The 20,899-nt window shown below is 68.1% G+C and overlaps 1 protein-coding gene across 20 annotated transcripts in view; it reads left to right on the top strand.

The window, feature by feature from the left end:
- The first annotated feature begins 468 nt into the window (after positions 1-468).
- BRSK2 (BR serine/threonine kinase 2) overlaps positions 469-20,899 on the top strand; it is a 48,674-nt gene continuing 28,243 nt past the window's right edge. For all 20 annotated transcript variants that reach the window (XR_006266473.1, XR_006266476.1, XR_006266477.1 and 17 more), the window contains exon 1: positions 469-873. Coding sequence is in view for 15 of the 20 variants with exons in the window: in XM_043452508.1 (XP_043308443.1) it covers positions 780-873 (94 nt within the window). In the remaining 5 variants the exon portion in view is untranslated. The remainder of the gene's footprint in view (positions 874-20,899) is intronic.

A 20,899-nucleotide genomic window follows, 5' to 3' on the forward strand; every position in this document is an offset into this window, starting at 1 on the left:
ACGCCTTTCCACCCTGGTGGTCGCGCCCAGCAGGGACGACGCCGGGAGCCGGGGTCGCAGACCATCCACCCCAAGGCCTGCCGCCTGCCTGGTCCTGGGATGCGCTTTAAAGGCGGGCCGTCAGGCAACCGAAGCTCGCCCCCTGGGCGGGGCCGGAGGGTTGGGGGGGGTGGGCGGTGGGCAGGGGGCCCGAGACGCGCAGGCCCCGGCCCCGCCCCGGCCTCGCCCCGGCCCCGCCCGGACGCCGCCCCGGCCTCGCCTCCCGGAGACCAGCTCCCGGGAGCGCCGGCCTCCGCCTGGCGGACGGGGCGGGGGCGGGGCCGGCAGAGGAGGCCGCTGATTGGCCGGCGCTGCTGATTGGCCGACGCAGGAGCCACTCGCGGCCGCCGCTGCGTCGGGCTGCGCTCGTGCGGGCTCGGCTCGGCTCGGCTCGGCTCGGCTGCGCGGCCGCGGACGGACGGACGGGCGTGCGCGGGGGGCGCGGGGCGCGGGCCTCGGCGGCGGCGGCGGCGACGGCGGCGGAAGGCTTGTGCCCCCGCCCGCCCGGTCTTCTCGCAGAGGCGGAGGTAGCGCGCGCCGGCCGTAGCTGAGCGGGCGCAGGCGCGGGGGGCGGCGGCGCGGGGGAGGCGCGGGGTCTCGGAGCGAGCGCGGCCCGCCGGGCGCCGCCGACCCGGCCCAGCCGACGGACGGACGGACTCGCGCGGACGCGGCCCCTCCCTGCCGCCGCCCGCCCGCGCCCGCCCGGGGCGCCCACCTCGCCGGCGCCGGGCCCGGGAGCGATGACATCGACGGGGAAGGACGGCGGCGGGGCGCAGCACGCGCAGTATGTGGGGCCCTACCGGCTGGAGAAGACGCTGGGCAAGGGGCAGACAGGTGCGTGCGCGCCGGCCGGTGCCGGGAGGCCGGCCCGCGGCGGGGCCGGAGGGCCGGGGGCGCCGATGGGCGCCGGGGGAGCCAGGGGACCGTGAGGGCCGGGGCGCGCAGGCCCGCCGCCCGGGCGCTCCGCGCGGGGGCCGGGGAAGGAGGCCGCCCCGAGCTGGGCGCCGCAGGCCGGGCCCGCGGCTCCGGCTCGGAGCCGCGAACAATAGGAGGCCAGGCGCCCAGGCCCGCCGCGGAGTCCTGCAGGCCGCGCGGTTGCGGTCGGCCGGGCGCGGCCCAAGGACACGCGGCGCGAGCGGCGGGGCCCGGGCCGGGCCAGCGCCCCTCGGCCCGGCTGCAGGTGCGCGGGCCCGGCCGCATTGTGAGCCCGAGCGGCCCGGCCCATTGTGCCGCGGGAGGAGGGGGCCGGGCGGGAGCCCATCTGCCGTCTGCCGCGGCCGCGCTAATCGGCGTGCTGCCGGAGCAGCTGCGTCCCGGGCCGCGCGCCCCCGGCCGCGACCCCAACTCCGGCGGCCGGCGCGCGGGGAGGTCGCCGCGCGCGTCCTGCGGGGACCGGCCGCTCCGGCCAGGCCGGGTCCTCCCTCACGGTGGGAGTGGGAGAGCGCCCGGGCGACTCACGGGGCTGGACAGCGACTCTCTCTCCTCCCCGCCTCGGCTCGGAACGTCTGCGACACTGCGCTCCCCCGGGGGAGGGAGAGGGAGGCTGCTGACGGGCCCGAGCGCAGAGCCCGGCCCAGGGATCCCACACAGGCAGCGGAGCAGACCCCCGGCGAAGGGGAGGAGGGGGCTCGCCGGCTGCTCCTGGCCGGCGGTCTTTCTGGCGGTTGGGTTAGACCCGGCCGGCGGCCAGTTCCTCATCTGCTTTGTGAGAGGCTGCGCTCAGCCATTTTCCTCTTGCTCCTGGATGGGCCTCTCTCGCGGCCCAGAGGTCCGATCGGCATTGCCTCCTTCCCCTGTCTCTCTGGGAAGTTCCTTGGACCTCCGAGGAGGGTGCGGCAGGCTCGGGGTCCAGGAGGGAGCCGCTCCAGCCAGGGACGCTGCCGGCCCTCCCCAAGGCCCCCAGGGTGGCCCAGAGGCGGAGCCTGGAGGTGGGAGGAAAGTGGGCCAAGCTCGGGGCTGGGTGGGGGTGGGGTGGGGGCTGTGATGTAACTGAGGTGGAGAGAGGGTGCCTGGGCGGGGGAGGTGGGTGCTCTCCCTCTCCTCCTGGGTGGATAGCTCTTGCCAACTGCCGAGGCACCTGGGGCCCGGGCTCTAGTGCAGGCATTGGAAGTGGGGGCGGCGGGCCCGGGTTCAAGGAGGAGGTGGCAGACAGCCCATGTTCAACTGAGTTCAAATACGCATGTTTCCTGGGAGAAACAACCGTCGTTGGTGAAATCCTCAATGGGGGAAGGGCGTGGGGCAGCAGAATGCAGGAGGCAGTGAAATAATCTAATTATCATACCAATAAAATGTTATTATAAGGAAACATCGGCCTGTAAGCGATGACAGCAGTGAATTACACGGCAGCGTTGTCTCCGTGGGTAGGGCTGGTCTCCGTACTCTTCATTGAGTTATTCTGTCGTGCGGTTAATTACAGGAGGTTTCCACTGTAATTAACAGTAATGAACACAAAAGGATGTGTGTGGTGTGTGAACAACAGGCCCCGTGATGTTTAGAAGCAGCTCCTCCGGCCCCTGTCTCAGAGTGGGATCCGCTCTCTGGGTGAGGCCCCTCTGGGGGTCTGTCTGTCCTCTGCTCCTCTTGGCCTGAGTGCTCAGAGCTGCCCCTTGAGACCCTGATGGCTGGAGTGCCAGCTTCCTGTTGGCCCGTCTCTCGGTCCCTTCTGTAGCAGGGTCACCTAGAGTTTGGTGGATACGGAGCTTCGTGGCCTGCATCCACCAGGCCTGCTCACTTGGCCTGCAGGCTGCTCTTTGGCAGCAAATGCCCAGAAAGCTGTGACTTCCCAGGCCTATCCATTCACTCCCGAGATAACTGCCTGACCTTATCTGGGGGCCAGGCTTCTTGCCCGGAGCTCTCGGGGAACAGTGCGCTGCGGGGGAGCAGCTCCCCCTGAGCCGTGCGGCCCCCCCAGGCCTGGGGTGTGGGGGGGTCCAGCCCAGCCCCCCTCATCTCATGGACACCTCCGACCTCCCCATGCATGGCCTGCCCTCTGTCAAGGTTCTGTAAAGGGGAGCTGAGGGTAGACGTCAGGGTGGTGGGCCGCGTGCAGTGGCTGATCCAGCCACTTTGACCCCATGTCCCAGGGGCGGGGTTCCTGTTGGGAGGTGGGCCCGCCGCTCTCCCTCGAGACACTGCTTTTGGGGAGTCAGATATGGGGTGGGGGATGCCACAGGCGTGGGAGGCAGGTGTGGACAGAGCCACCTCCTCTGTCTGGCTCGACATCCCTCTGGTGGCTGGCAGGGTCCAGTTTGCACTTCTGTTGCGCCTCTGTAGCCACAAGTGGTTCTATTTTGCTCCCTTGGCCCTGGGCTCTGGGAGGGGGTCCGTCGCTCCTGCAGTGTTGGGCCTCCCCGTCGGGGCTGGCGAGGTGGTCAGGACGTCATTTCTGCACAGCTGTCCTTAGTGGCCTGGCACTACCTCTGTAGGCAGCCTGGTGAGGGCCCTCACCCCAGCTGCACTGTGGTTCCTGGTCGGTCGGGGGACAGGGCCATCCAGGCCCGCTGGGCCGGTGTTGTTCAGCAGGGTGGAGTCCACTCGCTTGTCCAGGAGAGGCTTCTTCAGCTGGGGGGGGGTGGCGGGGAGGCACCCCCAGAGGGTCCAGCAGGGACCGAGGAGGCCGGGAGGGGCTGTGCCATCTTCACTCCCCCAGGGCGCAGCAGACCCAGCGCAGGGGGCTCAGCGCCCGTCGGCCAGGAGGACCCTGGGGAGGACAGCAGGGAGGCGGGGCACCGGCGTCCATGGGAGGAGGTGGAGTCCACCCTTGGAAACCCCTTGTCCAGCGGGGAGGAGATGGGGGCTGAGACGGGGCTCTCGGGCGAGGGGTCCGTCCAGCTAAAGAGGGAAGAGGGAATCGGGGGGCCGCCCTGCTGCCCATGGGCAGGCTCACAAGGTGATGGGCGCGCTGGTGGGGAGAGCCCCTCCAGGCTTTCAAGGGACCCCTGGGAGAATTAACGTGGGTGCTGGTGGCAGGCAGGCTGGAGGGCACTCCTGGGATGGGATGGGGCAGGTGAACGAGGGAGACTCAGGTGAGCTGGGAAGAAAGACAGGTGTGAGCTGGAGGGAAACGGGTGAGCTGGGAAGAGGCAGGTGTGAGCAGGAGAGACAGGTGAGCTGGAGGGAGGGTTTGCAGAGCCTGGGGTGACCCGTGGCTCAGAGCAGGACGGGGGCGGAGGGGCAGGCAGAGGTGGAGACGGGCGGGGTGATGTGCAGGGCTGTGTCCGCTTCAGGAGGCTGAGCAGAGGGAGGCGGCTGTGCGGCCAGCCAGTGGCCACAGCCCATTGGCCCTGGGGATGGTCAGGGAGGGACCGGCCCAGGAACCAGCCTGGGGCGCCATGGGGGGCTAAGGCCCGGAGGAGTGGGCGTCCCGCTTGGGTGGGCAGAGCAGGCTGGGTAGGGTGGGCCTCCACTGGCCGCACGTGGACCAGCTGTCCTGTCCAATGGTCAGCGTGGTCGGCAGGCACGTCGCCCTTTGCTGTGGGTCCAGAACCTCCCACTCTGTGTCCCAGGCCAGACCCAGTCCGTCTAACCCACTCTGTAAGCTGGGAGTGGGCTCAGAATCTGAACTTGGTCCAGGACAGTGGCTCCCAGGGGCCGTGGGAAAGCCCACGATGCTCACGGCACCCTGGTTAGACATTGGCACCCTGTCCTGGAGGAGCTGTGGGCAGAGCTGGGGGGCAGTGGGGAGCCCGCACCTATGCCCCTGCCTCCCGGGGGGAGTTGGAAAGGCTTGGCGCCCCGTCAGTGACGCTGGGACAGACGCTGCTCGGCCGTCCTCCCGAGGCACAGACCCTCCTCCAGGAAGCCCCTTGCCTAGGCTCGGAGCCAGCCCTGGAGGGCTGTGCTTGTCCACACAGGGCAGCTCTGCACAGGGTCCCCGGGGTGATGGGGGGGGTCTCACCTCAGAGGGGGGGCCTTTTCCCGAAGGGATGGGAGGGTCCTGTGTGGACCGAGCCCTAGGACCCCCGTCCCAGAGTGTCCCCGGCCCACCGTAGTCCCCTGTGGCTCTGAACACCTCTGGGTTTTCATGCACCCGCCCCGCCCCCTTGCCTCGTCACTGGCTGTGGTGCCAGGTTCTGCAGAGATGGGGCGGGGGGCAGAGGCCTGACCTGCTCTGGCAGAGCTGGGTGCTGCCTGGTGCCACTCCGGCCGGGGCTCATCTGCACTGTGGGGTTTGCGGGGAGCATGGGGACCAGCGGCCCCCAGCATGGTGCGGGGGCCCGCTTCTGCCCACATGTGCCAGGCATCATCTCTGGAGCTGTCTGTCCAGGAGTGGCTTGTGGACAGGGCCAGGCCTGGCTCTTCTGGAAGCAGCCAGGCCAACACTGGCCATGGCTCTGAGGCAGATCCTCACTCGGGGCTCCGGGGGGATCCCCGCTGGACAGGCAGCCATCTGACTGTGCTCCGGGCAGAGGAGCGGAGGGTCTCAGACTCAGCCCCGGATGGCTGGACGGTGGCCAGGGCCTCCCCGAGCCTTGCTGGTGACTGGCAGGCTGGGCTGTACGTGTTGGGGGCACGTGTGCACTGGGACCCCGGGGCTGGCTCCCCCGCCCTGGCCTGTCCCAGCCAACCTCGACCGCTGTGGGTGGGGTGGGGAGGGCTCGGCCAGGAGACTCCAGGTCCCAGCTGTCCACTGCACCTTCTCTGGCTGCTGCTTCCCCTGGTTTTCACTGCAGGCACCTGTCTGTGGGGAGGTCTCTGGGCCTGCAGGTGTCAGGGAGAAGAGTCTGGCGTCATGAGAGGCCGGGCAGCAGCCCTGGCCGCATCTTCTCTGCCTGCTCGTGTGCCCCGCTCGCTGCCTGCGCCTTCTGTGTGCCCGGAGCGGACAGGTCCTCCAGGGTCAGAGCCCGTGCATGGACAGCTTACGTGGGCCGTGCTGCAGTGCCCGTGGGCCCAGGGAGGGTCTATGGCTGCCGGGCACCAGGAGTATCCGGGGGACCTGGTGGCCACCTCGTGCTCCGGTTTGGAGAGCACCTTCGAGGCCAGTGGGCACCAGAGGGTCGGGCAGTGCCCGCAGAGGCGGCTGCTCTCTGGCTGCCTGCTCACAGCGTCCCTTCCTGCCGGCTCCACCTGCACCTTCTGGCTGCTCGGAGCGGGGCCCCTTGGGGCCTGCCTGTGATCCCTGGGGTGCTGCTATGGGCCTGGCCTCCCCCGCCATGCAGCCAGGCCCCCAGGCCCTCGTGGATGCCTTGTTCCTCTTGGGGCGATTCTGTGTCCACCGTCCGGAGGCTCAGCCAGGGCCAACCCCTGACTTTGGCACTCGAGGGACTTTGAGCCCCAGCGCCCCCCACGGCCTCTGTGAGGCCCCGATGGCCAGTTGCAGCGCCGGACTCACCTGCGGTGCTCAGCATATAGCGGGCCAGCATCTGCCAGGGTCCATTGAGGGTCTCGGGGGAGGGGAAGGGCCTCCTGCACCTGTGGGTGGTCCCTGGTGTTGCCTTGGACTCTGCAAGAAGTCCTTGGACACAGAGTGGGCTGGCACCTCCGGGCAGGTCCTGCAGGGGATCCCTCCCCAGTGCCAGGCTTGGCCAGCACCCCCATCCCCCGCAGGCCGGCCAAGGCAGCCAGGCTGGCCTGCGCTGGGTGGTAGGCCCGGGGTGGGCCTCTGTGAGCCCAGCGCCCAGGTCCTGGCTGGGGTCATCGGAGCTGCCCACAGCCTGCCTGAGGCACTGCCCCAGGCAGAGCTGCCGGCCGCCAAGCAGGGCTGCGGGGCCAGCTGCCTCGGACTCGGGACAAGGCGGAGGTTGGGCTGGGGCTGAGGCCGCGGGGACAAAGCGGGGATTGTCCGGGCTGGGCCCTGGGAGGCGGCTCCGGCCTTGTTCTGCAGCCTCTGAGGGGCCAGTGTTCCGGAGCCAGGCAGCTGGGAGCCCCGCGCAGGCCCAGGAAACGTCCTCCTCTTGCGGGTTTTCTTCCCGTCCCTCAGGGCCCCGGGAGGCCGCTGCGCCTCAGTTTCTCCCCTGTGCCCTGGGGTGGGTCGGGGTCCCGAGATCAGTGCGTGTCCAGCACCAACGTGGGGTCCTGGGACACCCCTGGCTGGGGTGCTGGCCTGCATGGTCCCCAGGGGCCGGCCAGTCCTTGTCCACTCAGGGCCACGGCCCCGCCCCCGACCGGACCCTGAGGACAGGGCACTCAGGCCTCTGCTGCCCCCAGGGCTCAGCCAGGCCCGGGGCCGGCCCTCCTCACCCCGGGGCAGAGCTGGGAGGCCCGCCTGACCTGCATGACGTGGCCGGCACTGAGGACACGTCAGGATGTGGGCGGTTCTTGGGGGCGGCGGGAGGCTGCTCGCCCAGGAATGTGGCCTCTCTGGGGGCAGGCTTGGCCACGGTGCCCCTGGGTGACGCCAGAGCTGCTGGCAGCCGCCGGCTCAGTGGAGGAGCTGGAAGGTGGAGGCCGAGGCGGCGGAGCCTACTTGGGGGTGGGGGGGTGGCCACCGGGAACCAGTGGGGCCCTCCCGATGGTCCCTCCCGATGGCCGGCTTTGGCCTGAACCGCAGGCCACGAGGCCAGAGCAGCCGCAGCCCCAAGGCTGCTGCTTCCTGCTCCTAGTTCCCCCTGAGCCGGACCCAGCAGTGCGTTGGGCCCGAAGGTCCAGCTTCCTCAGGCGTTGACTCTGGCGCCAGCTGGAGGCCGGGGCACGGGTGGGCAGGGCCGTGGGAGCCCAGGTCTGCAGAGGCCGTGAGGAGACCTGCCCACTGGGGGGCGCAGGCTCTGCAGCCCCCAGCAGACTCCCCCCGACCCGCTTTGTGGGCCTGTTTCCTCCCTGCGGGGAGCGGGGCAGGTGCTGGGCGGGCAGTGCGGGGACCTGGGGATGCCCAAGGCCCCTAGAGAGGGCTGCATGTGGAGCTCCCCAGCCCCTGCCCTTCGGGGTGGGGGCCTTGGTGTGTTTGAGGAGCTGAGAGTCTTACACAGCCGTTCGGGAGTCCCTCGGTCAGCCCTGTGGAGCCGGGAAGGAGCTGGACAGGGCGCCCCGTCCCAGGCCCATGGTGGCACCCCTGGGAGCCAGCCAGAAGGCACAGAGTGTCTGGGGTCTCTTGTCCGGGGTCTCTGCGGTCAGCCTGGGTGCAGAGCCCGTGGGGCAGGACCCCCAGCCCAGGCTGTGCCGTGGGAAAGTCACGCGTCTCCAGGCCTCCGTTTCCTGTCCTGGCCCTGGGGTGGGGGCTGGGGTGGTATGCCCTGAGGGGACGCGCCTGCTTGGGACTAGGGAGGGGGCTGGCAGCGGCGGTCACCCCTGGGCCGAATGCGTGGCCTCGGCTGCGGGCCGGGGGAAGGCAGCGCCAGGATGGGACAGATGGGCGTTGTGTCTGCTTCTCCCCTCGGCAGCCATATTTCTGGGCAGCGCCGGTTTTGGGGGCAGTGAGTGGGCAGAGTGGTTGGGGATTGTGGCAGAGCGGCCAGCTGTGCCGGGCTGAGGGCCCCCCGGGGGGACGCAGCCTGGGCTGGGGGGGCTGTCTTGTCCCTTTCCGTGGCACACGGCGCCCTGGGCGCGGCCTGCCTCCCCTCCCCCCGTGCCCCCACTCCCGCTGACCTCTCGTGCCCAGCCTCCCACCACCTGGCCGGCAGACGCCTTTGTTCCAGGGGCCCGCCCAGGAGGGCCAACATTTCTGGGCTCCCATGAGAACCCACCGCATACGGGCACTTCCAGAGACAGCAGTAGAGAAAAGAGCCCCCCAGGCCCCGAGAGCCCACCCAGCCTCGGCAAGTCACAGGGTCAGTTTGCCTCAGCCTGCTCCCCAAACGTTGTTGAACTGTCAATGTTTCAGGGCTGGGTCTAAAAGATACTGTTTTAAAAAGTACCAGATGCTTAGCATCCTGAGAAGTCAAGGCTGATTTCCAAAGCTGGCAGAAGCCCCGTCAGACGCTGGTTTGGTGGGTGGGGACTGCTTCCTGGAGGCCGAGCCCCTCTGGCCCCCGGCGCGGCCCCTGGAGGTCGTGCGGGCCTCGCCTCAGCATGTGTGACTCGGGTTTCAGGGGTGCTGACGCTGGCCGGCTGGACCCAGGAAGCCTTGCGTGGTTGTGGCCTGGCCGCCCTCATTCCCGCCCCAGTCCTGCTGTGATGGCCGTTGGTGCTGGCGGGCAGTGCACCGCGAGATGCCGGCCTGGCCCTGCCCGGGGGCAGTGGGTCCACCGAGGCTGCCCTGCTCACGGTGCACGTGGGTGCGGGCCCAGGGGGGCTGTTCCGTGAGGAGCTCCCAGAGTCAGCTCTGTCCTGCAGCGAGTGAGCCTGAGGCAGTGGACGATGGTGGCTGGTCACCCCCTGGCCCCCCAGCCCCGAGCCGCTGCAGCCCTTGGGGGTGTAGGTGAGGAACAGCCACGGACCCGGGGGCCTCACACAGCTTGTGGGAGGCTGAGGGAGGCCGTCCTGGAGAGCTTGGACAGCTTGGGGCGGGCGGGCGCCCCGTGTCCTGTCACGCTGGGTCCCGGCTCTGCCCGCAGGCCGCGGTGGCTGTGTCACGGGGGCGGACGGATGCTGTGCGAGGCAGGCCGTGCTCCGGCGGGGCAGCCTCGGCCTTGCCCACCCCCAGCCCGTGCCTCCAGCTCCTCCTCCTGGGTCGCCTCTGCCACCACGTCTGGCCTGTGGCTGCAACATGTGGCCTCACTCGGGAGCCCCCAAGCCCGGACCCCTCGCCCTGTCTGGGTCTGGGGTTTCCCGCCTGGCGTCAGGGCTGCTTGAGGCTGGGGCACGTGCTCCTGCTAAAGGGGCTCACACCGCGGGCGCCTGCTTCCATGCAGAACTGGGGGCCCAGTGACCTGGGAGAACTGCTCTTCAGGCCCAGGACAGTTGAGGACAGCCGCAGCTGCCGGGAGCCCCTGCGCCCAGGGCCAGCTGCCTGTGGGACCCCCACCTCCCGCACTCGCCCCTGTGAGTCTTCAGGAGGGCAGTGCAAGCCCTGGGGCGGTGCCCGTCTCTGCCGCAGCCTCCTCCGGGGCTTGCAGGGGTGAGGCTGGGCGGCCGCTGGTGTACCTTTTCCGGCCTGAGCAGCCTGCAGCCTGGCGCCAGGCCCTCGCCCCGGGCGGCCTGCGGGTGGAGCTGTCCGGCGCGGCGGTGCTGAATTCGCAGCTTCCTGGCGCCGCAGGAGGGAGGCTGCCATTAGTTTGTCCGCCCACGTTCCCTGCAGCTCTGAGCAGGCCTGTGGACAGGCCTGGGGTCTTCGGTGAGTTCCCGCACCTGGCTTCCCGGTGTGGGGCTGGTTCTGTGCTGAGGAGGGGCAGATGGGAGCCGCCTCGTGTGCTCCTGGGGGAGACCCCGGCCCCCAGTCCCCTCCCTGGGCTGAAGGAGCTGGTGGCCGGTTCTCCTGGGGCTGCTGCTGACTGGCCAGGCGAGGGGAGGGCAGGGTGCCCGTGAGCGAGCGCTGTTCGCCTCCCGAGGCTGCAGCACCTTCTCTGGTCTCGTGTCGACGCGAGGTGCCTCCCTGGGAACCGTCACCCACCTGTGCCCGGGCGCTGTAGGCTGCGGGTGCCCCAGGGAGGGGTGGGCAAGCCGTGAGAGGCTCTGGCTCCCTCCTGGATCCCCTTATCTCGAGGCTCTTGTGACCCAAGGGTGCATGAAACGCAGGCGTTCCTGCAGAACGCTGGGACATCGGGGTGGCCCGGGGAGGTGGGGACCAGCCGTGGGCCGGGCTCTGCACTGACCCTCTGAGTCTGGGGTCTGCCTGCCTGAGCCCCTCGGGGTACAGGTGTGGTGGGTGTGAAGGGCAGGTGTTGCCCTCCACAGGCTCAGCCTTGGGCGGATCGGCCAAGCTCCCTGCACATACAGGGAGGGTCCTCCGGCCTCAGGCTGTGTCTGCAGCCCCTGCCCCAGGCCTGGGACCTGGACTCAGGAAGCGAGCGTCCCCAGCTCCAACCCCCACTAAACATCATCCTGTGCTAGGCAGGTGGGGAGGCCGGGGACAGGCTGTATTTGGGATGGACCGAGGCCTTGGGGCGGAGGGAGTGTCCCCGTGTGTGGGGTGGGGGCTGGGCTGGGCAGACGGGAAGGGTCAAACGCTGGCTTATCTCTCCAGGCAAGAGCTCCTCTCAGATTGGAGGTTTGCTGGCTCTAAACCCCAATCCCGGGGGATTTGTGACTAATTATAAAGTGGCACAGATAGGACCTCCTCCAGCAGATGCCGCGGGGCAGCTGAGGGCACCTGTGGGCGGGTGTGGGCTGTGCCGCCTGGGAGGCAGGTGCCGGGCACTTCCTGGGGGCTGCAGGGGCCCAGGGTCTGTGGGCCACGCTCCTAGATGCACGGTCGGCTTCACTGCTGGCCCTGCTGAGCACGTGGCGTCTCCGCGTCCATGAGAGCCGGCTGCCGCCCTGGTGCCACCTGTGCCCACCCGTCCCTCTGCCAGAGGGGTGCTCAGACCCCTGTCCCACAGCCCGCCTTTGGGGTCGGCTGGCTGTAGGGCCTCGACTTAGGGGCCCCGCTTCCTGCCGCCGGCTCTGCAGGGCACGCCCTCTGGGCATCTGTGAGCTGCCCTGGCGTCCACAGCAGGGGGTGTGGGGCCCCCTCCCAGTTGGGGTGACGCTGGTGATGCCCTGTCAAGATCCAGGCTGGTGGGACAGCACAGTTGGGCCGCTGGCCGCTTTTGGGCAAAGGCCAGGGAGTGAGCCTAGGGCAAGTCAGGGCTTCGGGCCTCCAGAGGTGACTGGAGCCCCGACCTTGCAGACTCACCGCCCCTCTGAGTCACGCCCGGCAGGTGGTGAGCGAGGGGTCCTGCGCTGACCGAGGACTGGTTGGCAGCCCTCCTGGTGCTGCTGCGGGAGGCGGTGGTCTCTGGCCGGTGGACACGTCGTGGCATCTGGGTGAAGCAGGCCGGGTGCTGCTGGGGGCAGCCCTGACCTGGGCGCAGGGACCAGACAGGCAGCCACGGTTCAGGGAGGGCAGCTCCTGGGCCTGTCCGCTCCGGCTGGGCCTAGGGCCCTGGCTGCCCTCCCACCTCTGCCAAGAGCCCCCCGTGGGCCCTGGGGAGGGGAGGGCCCCGAGCGCGCCCGTCGGGCCCTGGGCAGACTCCAGGCGCGTGGGCATCGGTGCACGGCGCGGGTGCTGTCCTGGGGGCCCTGCGGTTCCTCGCTGGGTCTCGGGTTCCCCACCTGGGTGAGTCCTGCTGATCCTGGGGCGCCGCGGGCCGGCTCCTGTCCCCATGGGGCGCCTCTGCTCTGGGCTGCCAGGCGGCCCATGCTGTGGGGCGGCCCCAGAAGCATCATGGGTTTGGGGAGTTGTCAGCCCCAGGCCGGCTCAGGGCGGGTGTTGATGGAGAGGTTGGCTGCCTGCGTCCCTCCTCTTCTCTGGCTTGGGGACCCGGGTAGGTGGGGGCCGGCAGGGCGAGAGCCCGGGGACCCCGTGCTGGCAGGACGGCGTGTGCCTCCGCCTCCTCAGGCGTTGGGTCCAGGCCCCCAGGAGCCAGGCCTGCAGCCCATGGGCCCGTGGGGAGCTGTGCGCGAACCCAGCGCCTCTCCTGCCTGTCCCTGGGAGTGTGCTGGGGGCACACATGGGACAGGCTCTGCTGCCTGGGGTGGGGTCAGGGGTCAGGGCAGAGGTCCAGGGTCACTGAGCAGGTCCTGGGGCTGGCACGTCTGGCGGGGCCGCTCTGCAGCATCCCTGCAGGGCTGGGCTCCCGTCCTGAGACCTCGTTCACAATTGTGCCAGCGGCGGGCAGGTCCCGTTGCCCGGCCCTTGCATTTGCTTCCCAAGGGCAGGAGGTGCAGGGGTGGGCAGCCCACCCGGCTCCACCGCCTGGCCCCCATGGATGCGCTGGGGCCCGTGTGGGCGGGCGCTCTGCCTCTCTCCTTCCCTCTGTCCTTCAGGGGCGCTGACCGCTGAGCAGCGTCTATTCTTACCCCACACTGGCGCTCTTCCGGGGACAGGCGCGCGCTCCTGACACCTGACCTGTCTGGGCCGGGCGGGGCTCAGACCACAGGCGTTTTTCACTTCCTGCTGGTACCGCAGGCAGGGTGTGGGTCTGTCTGTCTGTCTGAGGGGCCTGGGCAGGGAGCTTGCCCAGCGCCTTGCTGTTTGTCTCATGCCCAGCCCCAGCCCCTGACTCCCCGAGATCGGGCGCCCCCACCTGCGGTCTCGAGGCTCCACAGACAGTGTGGGTGCAGAGGCCGAGACCACGCCCCGAGCTTGCCTGCAGCCTCCTTCCTCTCCCACCCGGGACCACCGAGCCTGGGATGAGTCTAGGACGGGGTGCCCGGCCCTCCGACCCACAGGCGGGGTGGGGACACAGGCTTCTTGACCCTGGGGAGGGTAGGACAGAAGACCTGTCTTGCGGTTGGGGAAGCCAAGTCAGCAAACAGTTTTTTAAAATGTGGATGAGGGTTTTTTAAAAGCAGAGTCCATGTTTGACACGGCAGAGTGGTCCTGTGGCCCCGGCTCCGTGCCCTTGGAGGGGCAGGAGTTCCTGGCCACTGACCGGAGTGCTTGTCTGCCCTGCAGCCGTGCCCCTGCCCCATCCGCTGGGCCGCTTCCCAGACCCACCCGGCGGCCCTCCCAGGCGGGCGGGGCGGGGGTGCGGCCGCCAGTGAGCACGCTGTGCCTTCCTCCTCTTGAGCCCGGGCCGGCGGCAGATGGGAGGCTCCTGCCCTGCACGAAGCTTCCCTGCGTCCTGTGCTGGGGGCTGGGGGGTCACCCGCAGCTCCAGCCCCACAGGGTGGGGGCTGAGGGAGGCCCCGGGGCTCCTTCCCGCCCCTGGCTCAGCTCCGAGCAGCCCTGGGCCGGCTCCGTGCTGGAGGGGCCGCACGCCCGGCCGTGGCGTGGGCCGCACCTGCCCCCAGGGAGGCTGTGGGTGTGTCTGTCTGTGTCTGCGGTGGCAGGTGGCGCTCCCATGGGTCTCCCGGGGCAGACGTCCCCAGCCATGTCGCCGTCACCGAGGCAACCGTGTCAGCTCCGTGGGGACCCCTCCCCTCCCCTCCTGCGCCAGGCCCCGGGTCACTGACCCTGCGTCGCTCCTGCCCGTCAGCCCCACTCTGTCCCTCTGCCGCCCGGCATCCCCGGGGCCCGGACAGCTGCCGGCCAAGGGGCTGCGCCCGGCGGGGCCTCCCGTCACCCCAGCGTCCGTGCAGCAGGTGCAACCCGGCCCCTGGCGGCCCGTCTCCTCGGACGTGGGGCTCCTCGCACCTTGCCCTCGCGGCGTCTGCGCCCTCTGCCCCCGGCTCCCTGCTGCCCTCGAGCCGGTCACCCACCTTCTTACGGACGCCTGGCCTGCGGCCCCGGCACCAGCCCCCAGTCCTGAGGCTTCTGAAACTAGGGTACCAGCTTGGGGGAAAAAAAAACAATTTACCAGATTGAATTACTGAACAGTTGCTGAATTCAATCAGAATGTTTCATTGGGCTAATTTTACAGTGTTGAGTTGATAAAGCAGTTAATAAAAACCTCACGTGGTCATCTGCCACCGTCGGAAGTGGAGCCCATTCCCTGGCCACCTGCGAGGGTTTCCCCGCGTGAGTGGGTGTGGGGTCTGGACACGGAGGACTGGCTGTCTGGACACAGCCGGCTGGCTGTGAGCCGTCGCTGGGTCAGGCACACCCCAGAACTAATGGCTCCACAGCGCTGCCCCCGGACAGGGCCACGGTCCCCCCGGGGCATCCTGCCTGCTGGCCGCGGCCCCCAGGAGCCCAGCAGGGCGGGAGGAGGGGGGGCCGCTGAGTGCACAGTAGGTGGGCGCCCCGCAGAGATGCTGGCTGGGCAGGTGGGCTTTCGGTGGTGTGGCTGAGGGGGTCCAGGGGCCTGCCGCACACAGGGAAACCTCAGCCTGGACGCGGGGCTGTGATGCCCTCGCTCTGGGTGTCAGCCAGGGTACCTAGGCTGGGGAGGAGCGTCCACCCTCTGCGGGGGCTCCGGGGGCTCCTTGGGTATGGGGAATTGGCTGGGAGACGGGGTCACAGAGTGGGACGGGGAGTGAGTTGGGGGCCGCCCCTGTCATCGCCATGGCAACTGCGTGCTGCCGAGCTGGGGGCAGCATCTCTGGCTGGGCCCTGAGCCCCCGAAGGCAGCCCCCGCCCCCTGGCCCTCTCGTCTCCCATCAGCCTGGGGTGGGGGCACCTCGGCCTCCCCGGCCCTGACCCTGCTCTGCCTGCCGTGAGCGTGTCCTTCTGCAGCCCCGAGTGGGTCCCGCCTGTGCGGGGGTCCTGGACACGCATGGGTGGACGGGTGCCGGGGCAGTGGCCCTTGGAAGGATCTAGGGGGCACATGGTGACCACAGGGGGTGGGGGGTGTCGTACTGCAGCCCCAGGCTGTCCCTGCTCCCTCCCACCCCTGCCTCCCAGACCCACGGGCAGCCAGGCAGACGGCGAGGGCCCCCAGCTCTGCCTGCAGCCCCGCCTGGCTCCCGGCTCCCCGCTCCTGGGCCAGGCCTGGGGCTGGGGCCGCACCTGGAGCATCTCAGGCCCCAGGTCTGCACACGGCTCTGTCTGGTTCTGGTCGGGCCACGGCTCCTTCCTGGGTGTCTCGGACGCTGGTGTTTCTCCTGGGAATTGCTGATCTCCTCCTCGGCTCCTGGAAGCAGCCGGCGCTGGTGGATTCTAAAAGAGCTCGTCTCGTAGGAGGGCCGGGTTCACCAGGCCTCCTTCCTGCCTGAGTCACTTCTGGCTGTGTGTCTCCCAGCGACTTGGTTCATGGGAAATCCCAGGGCAGGCGGGCTGTGCACCGTGAGCAGGCTACTGGGGTGAGGGGTGAAGGGGCCTGGACGCCTTGGGGAGGCGGTCGGCCGGTCCCAGCAGGGTGGAAACACTCTGGCACTTTTAAGTCCTCAAGTCGCTGACTCCTTCCCAGAGCTGCTGAGATGGGGCAGCAACCCGGGCTCAGCAAATGCAAGGGAAGGAAAACCCTCCACTCCGCCGGTCTCAGCCTGGGCAACTCCGGGCCGGTCACGGAGCCTGTCCGAGCCCGGGCCCTGCGCTGAGCGGTCATCACGTGTCTGCCTGGCAGAGGCAGGAGAGCCACCTGTGGCCGCGTGTCCTCCTCGGCCGCGGCCGCCACGTGTGCTGGCCGCTCCTCCCGGGGGTCTCCCTGCTCCGCTCAAGCTGACCTGGGGCACCTCCTGCCGGGCCCTGCCTGCGGGCCGCCGGGGCTCCCAGAGCCGCCCCAGGGTAGGGTCAAGGGTGGACTGGTCTCCTGGTGCTGCTCCTTGGGTGGGGCTGGCTACAGGCCGGGGCCTCACGGCGGCGGGGCGGCAGGGGGCGCAGCAGGGGAGGTGGGTCAGAGACCAGGCAGGTCAGCAGCCACCCCGAGCACAGGACAGGCCCTGCTGGGCAGGCCGGCGCCACGGCGAGGGGATGCGGGCAGGGGAGGGGGCTCCGCCTTGCCGCTTGGGCAGGAGGCAGGTGCTCCTGGGGCTGGGGCAGGGGTCCCTGAGGCCCGTGGGGGCTGCAGTCAGCGGCTTGCTCTGAGCCCAGGGCCCAGCTGAAGGGAGCTTGGGGTGGGGGGAGCTCAGTGCCCCTGCCTGTCTGCTCCCGGCGTCGTCATGGCAACAGATGGTGGTTTGGCAGGAGACAGGAGGGGGAGGGCTTTGTGTGAGGAGGCTGGGGATTTGGAGACCAGCTGGGATCCTTTGGGGGGGGCTCTGGCCCCCAGTGCAGCCCAGGTTCCCAGGAAAGTTGTAGACACAGGCGCCTCTGTGGGTGTCCTGCCCGCCCTGCCCTCTCCCCTCCTCTCGAGGCTGGTGCTTCCCCCCAGACACCCCAGGAGCCTGGGTCGGCAGGCACAGTGCCGTGGGGGGGCTGCGGCTGGGCAGTGAGCCTGGCTGTGGCCCCCGCCCTGGGGTGGGAGACGGGCTGGCTGAGCGCAGCAGCGTCGCCCCCTGCAGTCCCCGACGGCAGGGGAGCCCGCCTGGGGGCGCCAGCGCAGCCTGACCAAGCCCCGGAGGGTCCTGGGCCCACGGCCCCTCCGGTCCACTGTGTCCCGCTGCGTCTGGGGAGGGGCCCAACTTTGTGGGGTGAAGGCCCCTCAGCCCACCCTGTGCCCCCAGCCCCCGCCACGTCCTCCGCTAGGCCAGGCTGGAGGTTCCTGCAGACAGCGTCCCTCCTGTAGGCCCGGTCTGGTCGCTTAACCACTGCACTGCCGGGGACGTCCGTCCATGGCTTTCTCAAAGAGTCCTTTGGTTTTCCTGGCGTTCCCCGTTGCCTTTCTTTTTCACTACAGTGTTTACTGGAAACTCATCGCGCAGGTTTCCAGGGAGGCTGCCCAGTCTGTCGGGTTCCTTTCTCCCGGCAAAGCCCTCGGTCCTGCCCCGGGACTGCTGTGTGTCTCTGAAGGGCCTCCTCCTCGGGTGGGGGTTCCCAGGACCCCTCTGGGTGGGATGGTGGCTTCCTTGTGGTCTGGCGCGCCCTCTCGGCAGGTGACTTCCCAGGAGAGGCGGCCTGGGAGGTGCCCCCTCTGCACACTCAGGCTCCCCTGTGAGCTCTGGACCTCGAGTGCTAATGGGACCAGGCGCCCGTCTGACTCTCCTGCCTTTTTCTTTGCATCAGAGCCCCTCGAAGGTGTTACTCTCCCTGAAGCCAGTCTTTCCCCTCTGCTCCTTGACCCGGCTGCCCGACCCTTGCGGTGCGAGTCTGCGGTCACTCGGCAGACCTGCCCCGTCCGCAGCGTGGGGCCCAGGCGGACAGCCTCCTTCACTGGTGAAACCCCGCGTTTGCCCTTTCGTTCCCTCCTCGCCGCCCCGCGCCTCCGGACCCTCTGATCCCGCCAGGCTGGGAGCTGGAGGGCCCCCGTCAGCTCGGCCCTCCTCTGCTGGCGGACGGTCACCCCAGGCGAGCTGCTGCTGCCCCGGGTGCTCAGGGCCTGCCTGGAGCATCTTTATCCTCCCCTCACTTTCAGCCTGGGTTTCCCTTTCCCGTCTGAGTGTCTTTCAGTCTGAGCGTTTAGCTCATTTACATGTTGTGTCATTACTGACACGCTTTGGCTTATGTCTGCCGTCTTTCTGTTTTCTGTCTCATCTGCTCTCTGTACAGTTGTCCTCCTTTCCTGCCTTTTTTGGTGTCAAGCAGGTATTTTTTAAAATTATTCCACTTCCTTTCCTCTTGTAGTGTTTTAGCCACCCCTCTTTTATTATTTCTTTAGAGGTGGCTCTAGAGCTGTTGTCCTCAAAGTCTTCGACCAGGGACTGCTGGGGAGACCCTCATAGGGAGCCCCAAGGGCCAAACTGTTTTCATTCTTTTGCCCTCTGTACTTCAGCCTGGATGTTCTACGTTGACCTGTCTTAGATTTCACTGGTCCTTTCTTCTGCTGTGTGATCCATTCAATGAATTCTTTTTGTGCATCTTTTCCTCTAATTAAAAAGATATTTTGTAATATTATTGCAAAGTCCTTTTCAGAAAATCCTGCCACTTCGGTCAGCTGCAGCCTGCTTCGTTGGCTGTTTTTTCTCTGGAGGTCTAGGTCCCTTTTGCTGCTTCTTTGTGTATGCCATCATCTTTATTGTCCACCAGGCGTCATTTATTCAGATCAGTGGGGTCCCCCAGGAAGGCTCACCTTTCCCCCCGTCAGGCATGGAGGGTGGTAGGGCTTTCCCTGGCCCAGGACTGGGTGGCCACTTCAGTGACTTTCTGTCCACCTCTAGCCAGGTGTCTCGAGGGTGTAAAGCCCCACGGTGTGGACACCTCTTTTTTTGTCGTTGGTTTGAATGCCTGTCCCTGGAGAAGCCCAGTGTGTACTTGTCAAGTGAATGACTGAATGAATGAAGCAAGCTTCCGTGACCTCACCTTTGAGAGGCTGTGCCTGGATGTGGGTCCACTTGGAGGCAGTGGATGGGCGGACCCAGGGCCTGTTGCTCTGGCAGGACCCTCTGCTCCGGGCACTAACTCTGTACACTCGGCTACTCCCTTTGGGTCTCATCGTGGGCTGATCATCTGTTTCCGTTTCACTTTTTCTTTTTGCCTTTTTGCTCTGCCTGGTTGGGCAATTTCTCATGTTTTTAGTCTTTATTTCAGCAGTTTCTTTCTCTCTTACTGTTATATCTTAGAGCTCTTGTTTTCTCTTCCTTTTGGGGGATTTCTTGTTTTATAGGTGTAGCAACTTATTAAGTCCTGGTAAATCAATGCAATAAACAGTAAAATAATTTAAAGCTGTCTGTTTACCACCTGGCTGTTTACCACCTGTGGGAGATTCAGGAATGTTTGGTTTCCTAGGCATCTCCCGGGGCGTCTCCTGCCTCGAGTTCAGTGTGTGGTGTCTGGTGGGGGCGTGCTGAGGGCAGGGCCTGGCCGTTCGGGTGCCTCCTGGCCCCTGGGGTCCTGGGCTGTGTCCCCGGCCGTGTTGCACTCTCGGCCTGAGGGGGGATGCTGACCTGGGCTGCCCCCCTGGCTGCACCCTTGGTGAGTGCCCGTCTGCTCCTGCAGCCCCATCCCGGGCCCAGCTGGCACTGGCACCTGCAGCCTCTCTCGGGCACCCCACCCCAGAGGCTGGCAGGCCCGGCCCCTGCCCTGCCCCCATCACCTGCATTCCTCCTTCCAGAGGTTCCTGGTTTTGAGATCTCTCCTTTCAATCTCTCCTTATAATCTGTGGGGTGGGGTCAGCAGGAGGCCAACACAAGGGACCCGGACCTGTCTGGCTGGCAGGACCCTGGCAGCCTCTCCTGGTGCTGACCCCTAGCTGACCTCCTCCCAGGTCCCGCCAGCATCCTGCCCCCCTGCCCCAGAGCCCCACCGGGCTCTGCTCTGCCATCACCTGGACCGCCAGAGTCCTCTGGGCCGGTCCTCCCCTCCCGCTTCCTCTCCTGATTCATCATCGTCATCACTGGAGCTGCTTCTGCACGTGCGCCTCGGTGTGGCCTGCTTGGGAAACGCCTCCGGGCACCTCCTGGCCACGGAGGGTGCTCCTATTCCTGGCTGCCTCCAGAGCCCATGCCAGCCTGTGGTGGGGGCAGGTCTCCCAGATGCTGAGCCAGAGGCCAGGGTGGTCGGCATCCCCTTCACGCCCAGCAGGTGCCCAACCTCTCCTGCCCAATCTCAGCTTTGACCTGGGGAGCCTGGGCTGAGCGGCTCTTGGGGAGGAGGGTCTGTGTCCCCAGGGTCACTGCGGCCCCTCCCTCTGCCCTCCGCTTGGTCCTGGCAACTGAGCCTTCATCCCAGGGCTTCCGCTGGTGGTGTCTCTCAGCACCTTCCTACTGGGCACGGAGCTGAGCGGGAGCTTGGGGGGGTTGGGGGGAGGGCAGGCAAGCCCCCCAGGAGAGGAGGGTGGCCCTGCCTGCAGCTCTGTGCCCACCGCTGGCCCAGCTGGGGAGGGCCTTCAGGTCCCAGCAGGAAGGGGGCCGCGTAAGGGGCACAGGATGGCCACGGAGGCGGGCAGGGCTCCTGAGGGCTGGTGGGGAGCAAACCCCCATCTCCTTCCTCCCTTGGGTCGAGGGCTGCCCCACTGAGCTTCCGGCAGCCGCCTCTGGTGTTTGGGTGCTGTAGCGGGGGTGGGCAGGGAGCCCTGCAGAGGCGGCTACAGTGCTGTGTGAAATATTTCAGGGCTTAATTAATTTAATTTGAGAGGTTCCTTTCGGGGCGTGAACAGTCGTCTCCCAAGAGACGTGCGCCGCCCCCTCCCCCTTCCGCCTGCCTGGCGCTGGTGGGCGAAGGAATCCGCAGAGTCTATATTGAGCGTGAGCCGCGCGGTGCGGCGCGCCCCCGGCTCGATTCCTCCCGTCGCGGCCTCATTCCCAGCCCTGGAGGAGCGCGGGGCGGGGTGTGAGGGTGTCGCGGGGAGCCCGGAAGCGTGGGGGCCCCCGGGGTGGATGTCGCGCGAAGCCTGGGCGCGCGATGAGGGCATCCCCACCAGGGCGTCCCCACCAACCCGAGGGGGAGGGGAGGCTGGGGAGCTCGGCCCCCGGAGGAGAGCCCGAGGGAACCGGGGTGCCGCTCGGCGCACCAGGAGCTTGGCCCGGGGGCGGGGAAGGAGGGGCCGCG

This window comes from Cervus canadensis, chromosome 29 (assembly GCF_019320065.1).
Source record: "Cervus canadensis isolate Bull #8, Minnesota chromosome 29, ASM1932006v1, whole genome shotgun sequence".
Lineage (NCBI taxonomy): Eukaryota > Metazoa > Chordata > Mammalia > Artiodactyla > Cervidae > Cervus > Cervus canadensis.